A 17,422-nucleotide genomic window follows, 5' to 3' on the forward strand; every position below is an offset into this window, starting at 1 on the left:
TCTTTCCTCTTGCTTTAGATTCAAGGTTTTTGTTTTTTCATTTGGGGAGGGAGGAGGGAGTTTAAGGAAATCTTCTCTTTCTTTACTAGGTGAGTTTCCAAAAGCTTTTGTAGAAAAAAAATCCTAATAGATTTATGCACATTTGGTTGATGAAATAAAGCTGGTTTTGCATACAGGCAAAAGTGATTTTTATTGGTGTAAATTAACCCTTTTTAACCATTTTTAAAGGTGTCAGTGGGAGTTGGGCAGCCAACTCCTTGAAGTGAGGTTGCCCGTCTCTGTTTACTTCAGGTTGTTTCCTAAGTTTTATTTGTGTTTACTCCTTGGGTCAGATCCTTGGGCCTCTACATTCTGCACTGGACCAACTTGGGTGGGAGGGGGAAAGGGAGGGAAGTCACAATGTGGCTTTAAGCAATGTTTGTCTCCTATCCAACCCCTGATTCTGGGTGGGCAAGGCTTTGAGCCATTTTCAAGGTAGAATTTATATAGCCTTGTCAGTCTCGGCAACCCAGAATTTCTGGGGTGCAGGGATGCCCTGGCTACACCTTCTTCTCCCCTACTTCTCATCATAGTTGGAGGAAGGCTGGGGGGGCATCATAGGAGCCCCTACAATAACTCTATGTTATCTGAGATTCCTCACACTGGGTAAGTAAGCTCCAACACAGTTTCACAAAGCCCAGATCTGCCACATTACAGTGGAGGATTGGAGTCTTTGTGTGTAGTACTCTGATTAGAATTCCTGTCAGTAAAAATCAGCTAGAGCTTATTAATTTTTTAAAAGAGGCTTCTGAGAAACTTGCATGAATTGTAAACAGTGGACCAAATTCTTCTTATTTACACCTGAGCAAACCCTCTCAACTCAGTGGGATTTGAATGAGTATATATGAGAGCAGAATTTGGCCCAACATACTTTATTCTAATTCTTCTGACACTACGTATAGTCTCCACCATTTCAGCAGTTATGAATCTTATCTGTCTACAGATCACATGGGTATGATCTCCATGGTGACTTGGTCACTTGAGGTAGAAATATGAGCTGGCAAGTCAAGGTTACTGTGTTTCCCTCTCTCCCTTTCTCTGTCAGTGCAAAGCAGGTAATTATTAGCATGACATTCTGACATAAAGTAGGCTTCATCTGGAGCAAAATTTGCCATTTTTTTAACTGCATAAATGTAGTTTGAACAATGCACTGTGGACCACAGATCCTAGATCCAGACACGGAGAGCAGGTGGTATGCTTTTCTGGACCTCATTTGGTAGAAAAGCCAGCATCCTTGGTTAGAGGAAATTGTTGCTACAAGAAAAATAAATAAAATGAAAAATCCTATGTAGGTCTTCCTTCTCTGAACTATAGAAACTTTCATTGTGAGGAAATGACCAGCTCCTTTGTCCTTAGTAGATGACCTGGGAAAATAGAAACATTAATACAGAACTATAAAGACAGAATTTGTCTAGTCTTAGCATACAAATACCTAAACAGACACAGTACAGTATAAGAGAGAATCTTAGGTCTTATCCATGTGTTTAAACTAACCAGCAGGCACTTAAAGTTTACTTCTTTGTACAGGTGATGCAATGTTTCCCCTTTCCTGTTTTCATTGATGCAAAATGACTTTAAAATGAGTAATATTTTTCTGGTTTGCTAGCACCATCTCCCCCTGTTGTCCATCCACATAAAATGCATAGTCCTGGAACATAAGAAAGGTGATATGTTTCCTTCCAGTTCTTTTGTAAGCTGACATGAAGTAGACAGACCCTTCTGAAGTTTTGTACATGCTGTGCTTCTTCCCCCCACACCTCCCTTGCTGCAGCAAGAAAAGCCTTTTCTTTTAACCTGGCTTCCTTTGAAGAAGTGACTCAGGCAGCTTCATGGCCTCTCAAGGTAAGTGCATATATAGCCTGTATTTTTATATCATGTTTACAGAAAACTACAGTCTTTTAAATTTTCAGCAATTTAATTAAATGTGAGGGGTTCAGACTAAAGCCACATCATCCAAAGTTATTATATCCATATATTATATCCATGGTTATTTGACCTTTTATGTTTTTCAGAATATGAGATGCTCCTGAGAAGAGTAAATCGATAATAAAATGTCAATTGAATAAAATATATTAAATAAAAAGTAGCATTTGCATTTAACTTGTGAGGTGTTTGTTCATATTTCTATGCGTACCATTGCCTGTATAGTTGGCACTGAATATGTGGAAAGGGTATGCACTGATCCAAGATTAACATATTTTGCACACACTTCTTCCATAGTCTACTTTGAAAATAGTGTGTCAGCAGATGATGCTCATTTTCAAGATGTGTCACAATCCTGCTACCAAGTAACAAAGGAAATCTTTGAAGATTAATTGCATTTAGTCAGATTAGCTATATTTGGGTTCATTCTTGACATGTATTGTCTTTCGCTGGAGCCAGTTGGCTCCTCAGAACTGCAAATGAAAGTTGCAGTCAGTTAATCATAAAATCCTTCTAAGTTCATTTGCACATGCTATCAAATGATATAACTGAACAGAAAGAGACAAAATTCAGATTTCCTTTATGTAGATACAACTCCACTGAAGATACCCCATTAAGCTGTGCAGGTGCAGTGGAAGTAGAATTTGGGGGTCTAGCAGCTTTCCAACAATTTGCTATATAGGATTGCCAGTTTTCGTCTATCTTTTTGCTAGAACTTTGTAAATGCAATGCTGATTAACACTAAGGATGTTCTTGAGTACCAAGTAGTTTTTATAGCATTATTGCTGCATGCTTTGAAATATCCTTCTTTTGGAGTGTGAATACTTGCATATTTCTATTGAAGTTATCATGGGGAATTTGTCATGTATATTTTTAATCTACAGTAGTTAGCAGAAACAGCTGAATAATGTAGCCTTCTAGCATAGAGTTTCCACAGTAAAGAAACATGGTAATACATGTCTAGATAGTGGCTAATAATTCTACAAATTATGATTATACTGTGCAATCTGTTTGTTTATCTTAAATGTTCACTTACCATAAGTGAAATAGAAAAATACCTTCACAAAATATGTACAAAAATAGACAAAGCTTCAAAGTATCTTAGATTTCATCAATATTTAATGTATTTGCTGTTTGATTTTTTGATAAATGCAATGGACAAAACTGCAGTTTGTCATTTTATTTCTTATTACTATTCAAGAATGACACTAGCACTTGGCCAATAAGACTTCATGGCATTTCATGTAATGAGTTAGAGCAACAACCGTACCTTGTGAGGTGAAATGATGCAGAAGCACCTATAAAATATTCATAACCCAGTTATACATTTTTAAAAGCCAGATAGTAATTCAAAGGGCTTCCTTCTTTTTCCTGTGGTCTCAGACTTTGAAAGAAAGCGGTAGCTGCAAAGATAAATTAAGATCAAAATATGATTAAATGATGAATGAGCCACACTATGTCCAAATAATGCTAAAGGATCTCATTTAAACCCATAACACCAAAGGAAAACTTTAAAACCACAGCTCCTTTGGTGCTAAAACCCCATTCTGCCTAAGTATTGTAGCACACTTGATAGAAACAATCTGTTTGGGGACACTCACTGTATCTAACTATGGAGGCTCAGTTTAATGAAATGCTTTTTTATTTAAACACAATGTGCCTAGAGTTGCTTTCATTTATGCCAGTATAATTAATTTAGCTGTAAAACCAGTGTGAGATCAGAATTGGGCTCATAAGATGATTTTTCTTTCTGTTATCTACATGACTTTGGTGGTGTAAGATAGGGCCTAATCGTACAACCACTTACAAGTATAAGTAGTCTCATTACCTTAAATAGGACTACCCAAGATAACAAACACTGTGTTTAATAGTGAGTGTTTTCAGGATCAAGCCCTAAGTACACAGACTGATAAAGCCTGATCTTCTAATACTCTAATTTCACCCTGGTGTAACACCATTTAAATCAATGGCATTATATTGGTTAAAACCATTTTGTCAGTGTGGAGAATCAGGCCCAGTCATGGTAGCAGGAATGCAGCCATTGATATCCTTTCAAAAAAAGCCAGCTTTGGGAACCTCAGATCCCAGACAAGTCATTTACTTTCTAGAGAAGGTTTCTCTCAGATTAAGCCTATCATGCACTAATGAAACCTTAAAGAGGATCTGCACAGGCACTCTCAGTATATAAACGGTTACCCCATTTGACCCAAGCAGTCTTGTGGGGTTGTTTCCATTAGGAGGAGAAATTAATGATAGAGTTAGGTATTTCTTTGATGCAATCCTGTTGGTTTACAGAAAAAATGACTATGAAGTTCAGATTCCCTGCACACAGGAATCAAAGATCAGGAGATAGTTTCTCTGCTCAAGCCCCTTTCCAACCAGCACTCTACTCAAAAGTGCTCTCTCATATCTTTCTCACAAGGTCACATGACAAGCACTTCTCAGACTGTCTCTGATGCTGTCTTCTTTGGCTTTGGTGTTTCTGCTCCTCTCTCTGACACAAAGCTCTCAAACAGTAGCCATTTCCCTGCCTTTGCATTCAGCCCTCAGTGAAACTCTTCTGCCCACATAGCTCAGATTTCTGACCAGTTGTGTGTGTGTGTTACATTTATCCAGAATGAGGGGCTATTGCCCCACCAGTGAGGTATCACTCCGCTCCCAGCATAATACAATATACATGTGCATGTTCTTGCTCTCTTTGTGTCTCTGTGTATCGTGTTCACATTCTACCACAAAGTTGATAGAAATCCCATTCCTGAAAAATTCTGACACGCTCATTGATAGACACAGCTACATAAAAATGATAGAAAAAGTAAGCAGTTAAGTTACCTAGGCAACAATATCATATCCTAATTGTATAAGCTAAATCTTAATTAAGTCTTTTTTTTCCTTGCTGCAGATACTCAAGGAAAAATAAACAAAATCTTTCAGAATTATCTCCCGGGTTCTCCAGACCTTCCTAGTCAAAGTAAACCTGTTGAACCTACAAAAGCCTGGAAACATGCACCACCTCCTCACAGCTTGCCTCCTGGTCTGGAATACCTGAGCCAGGTCCTGTTGTCTCTCAACTTTAATAACATTTTGTTTCCTCAATAGCTTATGTTTGTGTTGAAATGAAACAAATCTTTGAAATTAATTTAGACTTGCAGGAAGGGCAGGATGATTACTTCTGCCTTCACTTTCATTCCTCCATGACTCAATAAAGTGGGTCTCTTTCCCGTCCCCTTGTCATGTCTTACCTTTCTTTTCTTTTCCCCAATTTCCCTCCAGCTCATTAGGAGCTCGGGCCCACTCCCATGGAAATATGGAGCCCACATTTTGAGGCGCATGAAGGTCTTTTAGCCAGATGACTTCTGCCCATAGTTGTACTTCTCCCAGGGCCATAGGTATCCCTGTATCCTGGCATCTTAGATGGCCATCTATACAGACTGTGTCCAAAGCCATCCTTGCCTCTAGCAAATTGTGGTTTGTAAAATGATTGGTATAATAGACTTCAATGAATTGTTTTTTATCTTTTAAGCTTCATAGCCAAGAGGCCAGTTCAAACTAAAGAGTTTATATGACAAAAAACATTCTCAGCTGTGTTCCCATGAACACTTGAAACTATTCAGAATGAAAACATTTTAAAGTCTGATCATCTTGCCACACATGCTGTTGAGTCCTGTCTGCACTTCACTTAAGGCCTGCTTTTGCCACCATTATGCAAACTGTGTAGTACTTTACTCCACAGTTACTCCCACTGATCAGCATGTGGGAGGGGGAAAGAACCAGGCCCTCTGTTTTGACACTGAAACTTGTCTGATAATTTAGAATGTGTGGCTCTGATTCTCATGCACTAGACAGATGTTGAGTTTGGCTCCCAACATTCTAACAGGGCTAAGGAATGTTTCAATCCATAAAGGCTTTAACTGAAAAAAATACATGAGAATATTTCTATCCACATTAGGATTTGATAGGAAAAATGATGTATTTTACATTTGCAGCCTAAAATACCGTGTAGTGTCTATTTGTTACTGAAAACTGTCAGTATTAGATAGCTAATGAAACTGGGCACTTAAAGGGAATAGTAATTGTTTCTCACCCCATTCAGAAACTGTTCTTTACTTCAGAACCATGATGGTGAGTCCATGGTACACATGCCTGAAATGACATACACTGCCAATTCCATGAGCATTAGTTCAAGGATGGTGGAGCAAGCAGTTTCAGTCAAGGACTAAAAGTGATGGTAATAATAAATACTTAGCATATTATGTGTTTAGATTTCTGTACAAACATTAACTAATTATTCCTCAACTCACCCAGTGAGGTAAGACAGTAAATTATATGATCCCTATTTTAAAGAAATTTTCAATCTGACACATGGGCAAACGGCAAATGACTGTCAGAACCATTATTAGAGCTCTGAGCTTCCTGGACTTCATGCCCAGGCTTAGTCCAATAATCAGATTGCTTCTCTGAGTGATGTAACCATCATGGCCTCCTCAGATAATGGGTATATCACCTCTCTGATTATCCTTAAGTTTCTCCCCAGTCTAGAGAAATAAAAGAGAAGACCTTTTCTACCTCTCTGGAACAATTGTGCACTTGCCACTGAACAACTGTAGGTTTTCTATTAGCCACTTTCACTGTATATTTGGAAACATTTGATCAGATCTGATGTTCTAAGGCAGAACCCTTAGATCCAAGTGCGCTGAAGGTATGGCAGGAGTTTTAAGGGGTCATCATTTAGGTTTGATTTCACCAGTATTAGGTCCAGCTATAAATCAAAGTTTTGCTTTTGAGAGCATCTCAAAGCTTGTTTCTTTAAATCTTCAAATCTGTTCCAGTAGCAGAAAATTAAATGAAGTAGCTGCTTATATTAAAGGATAGCAAAGAAATACCTATGAACTTTTGTTCTGTTAAATTAAGGATCCCTGATCCCCAGAACATTTGCTTGCCATTGAAGAGAATCAAACTGAACCCAGGGACTGAAATAAGAGAGGTTCTAGAATGACCCCCAGATCCTCTACAATCTTCACTGCATTCCTTACCTCTGGTGTTGTGTTCATGGAAAGAGGCTGGCAGACTTTTACCCAGTGCAACCTTTCCCATTCAGGGGAACTGCTGAGGAGCTGCTGCCTCCAAAATCCTTGTAGTCTTCTATTCAGAGATACCTCTGTTCTAGTGGTTGGTTTCTTCTAGCACTTTAGTTTCCTACCATGTAGTTGGGTAATCACCTTTTGGGGAAAAAGAAAAGGAGTACTTGTGGCACCTTAGAGACTAACAAATTTATTAGAGCATAAACTTTCGTGAGTTACAGCTCACTTCATCGGATGCATCCGATGAAGTGAGCTGTAACTCACGAAAGTTTATGCTCTAATAAATTTGTTAGTCTCTAAGGTGCCACAAGTACTCCTTTTCTTTTTGCGAATACAGACTAACACGGCTGCTACTCTGAAATCCACCTTTTGGGAGTAGCTCAATTCCCTACATTGATACTATGGGATCTATTTACATTTCCACTTAATCCACCTTATTTGCAGATTAGAATTACTGGAGTTTACACACCACAGTGTTCTGCAATGATTTGAAATCCCTGCTTCCCCCAGTTCTTGCAAGATTAACAACACAAACATGATAAGTGGTGGAGCAAGTGGAATTCAGAATGTGACCTAATTGGATGTGGGAGAGCTATCTTCCCAGAAGAAGAGGCCCTCACATCTGCAGAGAGAGTAGGCCCTATATCTTTTCCTGATGTACAAGATTTGTAGCAAGCTGACATTTTCTCCTGGGAGGTAGGCAAAATATAGAGTTCACTGGGGGTATTGAATAGAGATAGCTATTCAGCATATTGAGTGGGGGTGGTTTGTGGGAGAAGGTGGAAGGCTACAGGGGCAGGTTTGGCATGCCAGTTTCTCAGATTATTTGGATAAACTTCAGAGAGGTGTCCAAACTTTCCATTGCTTATTCTGACCATGCTGAGTCTTTCAGATGTCTCCTCTCATCAGTGTATTTATCACCTCCTTCTATTCTTTTGTATAATGAGGACATGTGACTTCAGGAAGCCAATGCAATGTAGAATATGAACTATGCTGGATCACTTCAGGTTACAGTCTGCCCAATGGCATATTTGTGGTGAGGGCAACCCAGCCTTCGTTAAGGGAGTCCCAAATCCCAAGCCATGTGCCTGAGAAAACCCCACTTGTGTCTGACTAGGCCGCAATCCTTTGGTTCACTCCCAGACCTTCTGAGGATCAGGAACTAACTCCAGAAACAAGTGCTGCATTCAGCAATGAAACCATACTTTTCTATGAGCAGAGACAAATCCTCCATCAGTTCCAGGGACAGTTCAGGGAAGACCCTGTGGGGAGTCACACATATTAGCTTTTGTACATTGTATGCAATCCTGATGCTGAGCTATACAAGCTAATACTCTATAAGGCAATTGAGTCCAAACAGCACCCAGTTCCAGCACCTCAGACCCAAACAGGGCATATTCTGCCCCATATGCTGGTCACTCGTGCTTGGCCTGGTGCGAGCTCAGAATGCTGAGCCCTGATTTCTGCTGCATTGCTTGTCATCCATCCCCATGGTGGTCATACTAATCAGAACTCCTCTGCCATGCCCCAGGCCTACTCCCTCGGCTGATCCCCGAGCTCTAGGTTTGGCCTGCAATTGGGCCTGCTCCTTCCAGCTTCAGCAGCAGTAGCAGCAAATGGCAATGTGTGCTCAGGCCTCTGTATGTGTTCCTTTTCTAGCCACAGCCCTGTGCCAGCCAGTTGGCCCAGAGCCAATCAGATGCCCTGCACCCAATCTCCTGGCCTTGCTCTGAAGTGACATTCCTCCCCTCCAATCTGCTTTGTATGTCTAAAGGACACTGAGTAGAGGTTTAGTCTGCAAGCAGACCCTCTGAAATCAATGGAAGTAGCTGAGGAATAATCTATTACTCTGCATGCATAAGGGGAATCAGAAATTGTTTCTAAGATGTAGGAAGAAAATATTTTCCTTTTTCTTTGCCAGCTTTTCACCTTAGTAGATAGGTATCATCCTTTCTATATCCATATATTTAAAAGATTCAGGAAAAGTGGATCTCTTAGTTTTCTATAGTTACAGATTGCATGCAGGTCATTATTGTCTTCCATATCATAGCCTTATACATTGTTCACAGTCCCAAAAAGTGAATGTGGGGACCATTCCTGGAACTGTATTTGAAGTCAAAGAGAGCTTTGCCTATGGAGATATACAGGGCAGTACCAAAAAGAGAAGAAAATATAGGAAAAGAGTGTGTCTTGCAAACATTTATACCTTTAAAAGTTGGGCCAGTGCCTTTATAGCCTAGATATGTTTAGGTTATACAGCCAAAACTGCCGTCTTTTAAAAAAAAAGATAATTAACCTGCTAAAAGGACTAAGGTCAAGCGGGTTGCATAGACCCTTATAAATCTTAGGGTCTAAGATACTTTGAAATGCAATATGAGAAATCTCTTTGCTCCTTGAGTGCACTGATAAATGATGGATCAGGACAGACTTCTTACAGAATCTAATAAAACAAAAAAGCACATAACATGTTGCTATCCTTACTGCATTCTCCAAACTTAGACATATTTTTATTTGATAATAAATTAATTTATACAGTTAAAATAGCTCCAGGCTTTACCAGCTTGACATCACTCAATACGTTTTGTCCTGTGAAAGACCAAATTGGGGTATAAAACCAATATTCAAACATTGCGACATTTCTGCATAAAGTATTTGTCCCTTTTATTGGTAGCAAAGCTCTATTCTAAACTCCCTTCAGATGTTATGCCTCCTGACGTTTAAGCTGCAAGTAGCATAAGTGCTTAGGAAAACGTTGTAAGTACAAAGGACTTATTCAGAAATCACTTATTTGCATGTGTACTTCAGAGATAAGTGTCAGGCCATGGAGGCTATCTCACCAGCTTCTGTTTGCAAACTGGATGAGCTGCAAGAGTGACTCGAACCAAATGGCTGCAGGTTGCTTTGAATATGTATTACACAAGGTTTGCCAAATATAGAAGTGATATATAGTGGAGGGCTGTGGCATGATGATCCCATATGGTCATCAGATATTTTCTTTCTTTAGCCATGAGTAATGAGAATATCTTGTATTAAATATTTGATGGCCATCAGAAATTTAAGGAAAAGAAATGATCAAAGATTAAATTGTTCATATGTTGACCTATGGTCAAAATGACATTGAAGTGATAGCTAGTCAGTTTTACAGCATTAGCACCCCCTTCTTAAAACAGAATATCTGAGAGACAATAATAAACCATTACAGCAGCTCTGGGGAAGAGATTCAGCAATACATGGGAAATACTCACTGTTTGTCACTGGGTTTATAATCTATCAATCATATGATAATTTCTCCTTGGTCAACAAGTTGGCTTTACAGAGAAGTCTATTTTTTTATTTTTATTTTTGTGTGTGCTCATTTTGGCATCCTAAAATGCCATGTGATGGCCACCATTTCTGAATCTCCAGATTTTTTACAGTATAACCTTAAACCCAGTGTGCACTGGCCATGCCTCCTCCCTGTTCCCAACAAGTCCTTGTCTGTGCCTTCTGGGGACTCACTCATATCAGGTGAATCTTCAACAGGGGAGAAAGGGCCAGATACCTTTGCATAATCAGAACAGCACAAAGGAGACAGAGTGGGAGAGAGAATCAGGTTCTGCATCTTTTGTACATTTCCCTCAGTTACATCTGGCCTCATCATGATCCCAGTGGAACTCATTTGGTCACTGCTTTCAAATGGATGTATACAATACATAACCATCACAACTTATATCATGTCCCTCCAGCTGGCATGGAGTAGAACCAGCTCCTTCTTGAGCAGGTCAGGACCCTTCTGAATTAACAAGAAGATGACTACAGTGACACAGGATGCTCCCCAGTGTATCCAGCCCCTGCTGGCCTGGGAGCAAAGAAATGTAGGTCTGCTGGAACATATGGTATCCTTGACAGGTATATGAGAATAATTACTGTGGCAACTCCAAATCTCTTCAAAATTATTAGAGTGCCACCATGTACTTTCATTTATTTTCATTTTTTTAACAGCTGGACCAGATAATCATTCACCAGCAGGTGGAGCTTCTTGAAGGTACCATATGTATGAGTTTCATCTTTACAATGCCAGCATGTAGATATCTTTGTAAATGTAACATAAATTATGCCCTAATCTTCACCCATTGAAGTCCATGAAAACACTTCCATTGACCTTAATGGGCATTTAATCAGGTCCTCCAGGCACTGATAGGTTTAATGCTGAAAGTTCATTTTGTTTATGGCAGTTCTATTGCAATAAAAGGAGAGGAAAAAGTCATTAATGAGTCTCTACTCCAACTGTAAACATTTCTTCATCAATGAGTTCAGTGCGATTGCTCACATGCGTAAAGCTACTTATGTTTATAAGTGTTTCTGGAATTGGGAAGATGTTGTTTTCTTTAGCAATTATTCACATGCTACTAAATAATGTAATGCTCTCTGATCAGATGAGTTAAAGAAACAAAAGATATCTGTAAGTGATACAATAATGCATAACAGTTTGCATGTATATAGTGCTTTAATATTGCAAAGCACTCTAGAAACATTACCTGCTGAAAATGAAATGTCATGTTTCTTGATATTTTTTTTTTCACTGCAGATCGGCATAGGGCCTGATCCTACTTCATTGATATGAATAGCAGTTTTGTCACTGAGCAAAACTGAACAGGATCATGTCATTACTTTTCACCTATTTAAGTTAGTGATGAGTCCAAACCACAACTCTGGATATCAAGTCTGGATCCAGATCTGAACTTCATAATTCTATAGGGCCAAACCAAAGTCTGATCTGAGCACTCTCTAATTTGGTTTAAAATATAGATCTGAATTTTACCAGATTCCATGGTGTTCAGATTCAATCCAATGTCTGATTATTGTTGCATAATTGCATAGTTTCATTACTTTAAAGGGATTTTAAATGGTCCCTGTTCCAAAGAGCTTATAATATACATTAGCGAGAGAGGTTGGACTGTGAACTTGGATCCAAACTTGTTTCAGGTGTTTTTGGACCACCTTTAATTCTAATTTATTATATAAAATAACTTGCTAACTGTTTTACTTTATTAGTCATACTTGGTACGGAGACTCACAGCAAATATGAGATAAAAAACCATTTGGGACAAAGAGTTTACTTTGCAATGGAAGAAAACGGTTGCTTTGATCGTAACTTCTGTTCACCTATACGGTCTTTCACCATAAGGATAACTGATAACACCGGTAAAGAGGTGATCACAGTGAATAGACCCTTGAGATGTAACAGCTGCTGGTTCCCTTGCTACATGCAAGAGGTCAGTGAATAATAACAACAGCACCTTTCATTTATGTATCTCAAATTATTTACCAATTTTCATTAAGCCTCACGAGACCAGATTGATAAAATGCACAGAAAGGACTATGTGTTTTGTCCATCTTCATGGGGTGAAACATAGAGACCAGAAGGCTGGGCTCTGGCTGCTAGACCATATTTTCTCTTTTTTAAAAAAAATCCCTAAAAATAATAATTGTCAAGACACATAACTGGCAAGGAACATACTTCCTTAATGATGAATGAAACCATTAATTACAGGTAGCCTATGGCAGGCAAGGAAGGTCTGACTTTGGCCTTTATTCAGATTATGGGTATGATGCAGACTAGCTGCATGTCTAGTTCCATAGGGTTTTTGCCATATTAACATAGAGGGTTTGAGTGATATGATTGAAGTCTGAAAGTTCAGACCCACAAATGATTAGAGAACTTGCATTCAGCACTGCTCAGATAAGCCCTAATGCTGCAATGAGCCCATGTAGAGGTCAGTCCTCAGTGCAAGATTGGGGCGATAATTTATATGACTGGAGCATGTGAGCCGTGCTTTATTTGAAGTGCATGTGTTTTTGTAGTATGTTTCAGTTTCCACTCTTCAGTTTGATGCAAGACATTGTATCATAATTTCAAGCTGAAAAGTAAAAGTACTGTCGTTTCTTACAGATTACATAACACTCATTTTGATATTTATGAGAAATTAAACATCATGAAATCGTGAAATCAGTGGCAATAAGTGACTTCAAATAGGGTCAAGATTTCACCCCTGTTTGGTGGCAGTTTGCTTGCTATTTGCTATGTTTAGTACAAAAATGTCCATATTAGTCCTGATAAGTCCTATGAGCTACATGTGCCACAGAAAGTCCTAATACCGCCCCTATACAGTTTCATAGTATCCACAGTCTTGTGTTAAGAGCTTGCTCTGCTGTTAGAAATACTCTCTCTGAATGAGAACACAGATACTTTCTTTCTGTATTGGACCACTCATTACTATTAAGCACTCTCACTCTGAGATGCATTGACTATGAAAGGTGAATATTCTACTCCAGCATGTTGATTTCTTCATTTTATTCAAGTGCTTTATATACTCGCCCATGTACTTTTCAAGTGGTGCATTACGATTTGCATTAGAGATGCAGATCAATGTACAGAAGTATCAACATCTCTATATAAATAGACCTTTGTATATTAACTAATTACTGGTTCCTAAAATTAATTAGCTTCTGTATACATATGGTTTTTCATGTTATACAAAACTTTATTCTTTAGCAGCAGTTATTAAGTTAATATTATTCAATGTATTTAAAACTATCCTATGAAGTCTTTTCATTCCATGTTTATAGTTCAAAATTTTGCATTTAAAAATAGGGCAATTAATCTTGTAAATTTACATGTGTTATTATTGTATAATAATACAATACTTTCGTCTAATAGTTAGAAGTTCAGTCCCCTCCCGGTACAATAGTCGGCTACGTTGTCCAGAACTGGGACCCTCTGCTACCTAAATTCACTATACTGAATGAGAGCAAAGAAGATGTATTGAAAATAATTGGCCCCTATGCAACGTGCAGCTGTTTTGGAGATGTAGACTTTGAGGTATGTTTCATACACTAGAGAATATCCATTGTTTAAAGGTAATATAATATTTTGACTGACACATTCAATGAAGGTTTTAAACTTAAAAAAACAATGAACTACTGTAATTTAGGAACCAGAGGTCAACAGTGCACAGAGTGACAAATCAGAGTTCATGGTTCTAACCTTAGACCTTAGGCTGGAAGTTGAGTCTACCACATGCATTTCCTGGATAGCAGTGACAAGAGATGCAGGAAAAAACATTGTGCTGGGGTGAAATCCTGGAACACCCTGAAATCAATGAGAGTGTTGCCATCTACTTCAATAGGGCCAGGATCACATCCAAGTCTCCTTCAGTACAGCTCTGATCCAAGGTCTACTGAATTCAGTGGGACTCTTTCCACTGACTTCAATACCCTTAGACCTAAAAGTAGTATTGCCATTGAACAGTCACTTAACCGCTGCTTCTACAGGACAGTTAAGTCTGAGAAGCAGTAGATTTGTGGGGGGGGAGGGGGAGAGCAAAACATGCACAAAATTTGCTATGACAATCACAATCTTCCTAAAACAGAGAGAAAGTGAGAAATCCAAAACACTAAGGGATCATAGTAATCTTCTACACTGGCTACCTCCTAAACAGCGACACCAAAAGATTTCAGTGAGATTCTGCCCACAAATGTAGATTTAATTTAGCAAATAACTGGAATGATCAAGGAATCAGGGAAATATTTGTCTGAGCTAGAAGTTAGGGGTGCATTGGATGCTACTACTATTTAGATCTAGTCAAAGAAGGGGAGAATTGTGACATTTCCACAATTTCTTTTCCCTGGTTTCCAACGAGCTCCAATGCTGCTGCTGATCCCAAATCTCTAAAAGAGTATCTTTCTGGTGTGTCATTTCACATGGATACAGATAAGCATGATGCCCCAGAGCATGTAAGTGATGACAAACATGAGGGTACTGATTAGTGGCAATCCAAAGTCAGTGGCTAGGGGAAGCTAAGAGATAGAAGGGAATCCATCTAATTTCTCAGTATTCTGTGTCAGAGTAAGTAACTCCATTGGTCAAAGGCAGCTGCATCAGCATCATATGCATCTAAGCTATTGTTGCGGAATTTACTGTAGCTGCTGTCGCTGTCTCTTTTCTTTCCATTGTTTCATCATCGCTGATGACACAATACTTTTCAGCAGCAGCATGGATGAAGCAAGAGTCCTATGACTCTTTGTGTTCAGAGAATAGGCCAGATTCAATGATCTTGTGAGAATCTGCTTGAGGATAGGGGTATGAAAAGAAGGTGTCTAACTGCTGCCATGGTATCTGATGCTGTGGCAGCAGCTGCTCTGTGTGTGCAATTGCACATATATTTTTCAGTTGAATTTTGTCTGCTTTTCTGATTTTGCAGCTGCTGCAGGTCTTTGTTGTGGTGTGATACTGCAGATGCATGTCCAGAATGCCTGCCATAAACTGCATTTCACCACATGCCCCACAAAGCTATTGTTTAATGCCAAACTGACAAAAATGCTGAGATTCTCATTTGCTGATCATGGGAAAAGTCTGGGGAAATAATTTTCCTCCAAACAAAATGAAAGATGAGTCTAAGCCACAAAATTTGAATTCGCATCCAACATTTGTGGATGTTCAGATGTGCTGTTTTGCTTTGGCCCCAGCTCTAATCACATGAGGACCTGTGCCAGTTGTCAATTCACTGGAACAATGGAACCAGTCCCACTGAAGTTAATGGGGATTTTGCCCCTGATTACTAATAGGAATGAACCATCCTGCTTGTGAAAGGCCATTGGGACAGCTTTTGGGAGGGTCACTTAGATGGAGAGAAGTGTATCCATTCTGCAGAGGCAACATTAGAGTGACATGCTGTGCATGTGCAGTTTCCACAATTAGAAACTGCACAATAGTTCATTGTACAAGTGGAGGGAGGTGAGATGATGGGAATGATTGACCAGCTCCTCTCTCTGTCCTGTGGGATCATAATCTCAGACAATGGGGCGCATGTGCTACATGGTGATGATGTTGGCCACGTAGCCTGCTTTTCACATGTCAGAAACTGACTTTTTTCTGGAATTCCATTTAAAACACCTCAGATAGAACATGGATCCTCTCTCTGTGACAACTTGAAATTTCATAGGCAGGAAGGGTCAAGGAAAGGTGGCTTTATTCTTTATTTGCTTGTTTATATTGTGATCGCACCATGAGGTCTTCAAAGGCTAGGACCCATTGTGCTAGGCACTGTGCCAACATAGAAGATGACAGTTCCTGCCCCAAAGAGCTTAAAGTCTGAAAGACAAGACATAACTGCATGAGACAAGGAAGTCAAGGTGAAGATGGGAGAGATGGGGTAACAATAAAAACAATAGCATGGTGTATTCCATATTCTCCTGTTTTGAACAACCCTTCCCTGGGGGAGGGAGAGGAGGCTACCAAAATCTCCCAGAAAAGTGAAATGCAGAGGCTGTAAAACTATTCAAAATAGCAAACATTTTTGTCTTTTGATTATAATAATACATTCTACTAAGCATGGACATAAATGGTTCAGGTTATCTACATGGGGGTGAATTTCATTTCACCTTCTGGGCCAAATCCTCAGCTTGTGTAAACTGGAAAAGCGCCAATGGAATCAATTAACTATTCTCAATTATACCAACTGAGATCTGGCCCACTAAGAATAGAATACTTTCTTGTCTGTTACAGGGCACTGATTATAACAAATCCAATAAATTATTGTTTGGGGAGAGCTATATTGGAGGGAGTGATATGTTAGTGTGGCTATTTTTTAATCCCTCTTTTCTCTTGTGTAGGTAAAAACTGTTAATGAAATGTCAACAATTGGCAAGATTTCCAAATATTGGTCTGGGTTTGTAAACAATGTCTTTACCAATGCTGCTAACTTTGGGATCCAGGTTCCTGTAGATCTTGACGTGAAAATCAAGGCTATAATGATTGGAGCTTGTTTCCTCATAGTAAGTACACAAAACCAGAGGGAAAAATAAAGTGGAGCCAAAGCACCCACAATCTGTGGTAAGACCTCAGTCCTACAGCAGGATCCACATGACTGTACCCTTGGGTATGTTCAGATCTTGTTGCAGCATTGGGACCCAACCTAAAATTGTCAATACCTAAAAGATTATTAGTTGGGAAACGTGTAACTTTAATGGGTTTTTCTTTTATCATTTAGTGATATGGAATTCTTTAAAATTTGCTTCACTTTATCATAAAGTTACACCACAGCCAACATCCTGTCAGTTTAAATGATATTTTCATGTGTTGTCCTGTGTCACAAAAGATGCGATCAAATATTTTAATCCTCGCAGAACCTAACAGAACTCTGGATAATCTGAGGCAATGAGAAAAACTATTGAATTTGGATGTGTTACCATGTCTGTGAACCAAGAGAGAAGAGCAATTACACTGATTCTTTATTGGTGTTTCAAGATCCTGGGCCTGATTTGCCCCTTGCAGGATATAAATAACTCCCATTGATTTCACAGGAGAGTTTTATGTGTATCCTGAGGAGCAGAATAGGGCT

At 39.1% G+C, this 17,422-nt stretch overlaps 1 protein-coding gene across 1 annotated transcript; it reads left to right on the top strand.

Moving 5' to 3' along the window:
* Positions 1-1,735: 1,735 nt before the first annotated feature.
* PLSCR5 (phospholipid scramblase family member 5) lies at positions 1,736-16,886 on the top strand. Its single transcript, XM_038415219.2, has 6 exons — positions 1,736-1,881; positions 4,862-5,013; positions 11,022-11,064; positions 12,075-12,295; positions 13,741-13,902; positions 16,695-16,886. The coding sequence occupies exons 1-6, from the start codon at positions 1,869-1,871 to the stop codon at positions 16,884-16,886; spliced, it is 783 nt and encodes a 260-aa protein (XP_038271147.2). The 5' UTR covers positions 1,736-1,868.
* Positions 16,887-17,422: the final 536 nt, after the last annotated feature.

The sequence above is a fragment of the Dermochelys coriacea genome, chromosome 9, assembly GCF_009764565.3.
Source record: "Dermochelys coriacea isolate rDerCor1 chromosome 9, rDerCor1.pri.v4, whole genome shotgun sequence".
Taxonomy (NCBI): Eukaryota; Metazoa; Chordata; order Testudines; family Dermochelyidae; genus Dermochelys; species Dermochelys coriacea.

Bases quoted from the DNA above. Each gene is read 5' to 3' on its own strand.
- PLSCR5 (XM_038415219.2), top strand. The intron at 5,014-11,021 runs GTCCTGTTGTCT...TTTTTTTAACAG, and splicing joins GTCTGGAATACCTGAGCCAG to CTGGACCAGATAATCATTCA. The intron at 12,296-13,740 runs GTCAGTGAATAA...TTCGTCTAATAG, and splicing joins TCCCTTGCTACATGCAAGAG to TTAGAAGTTCAGTCCCCTCC.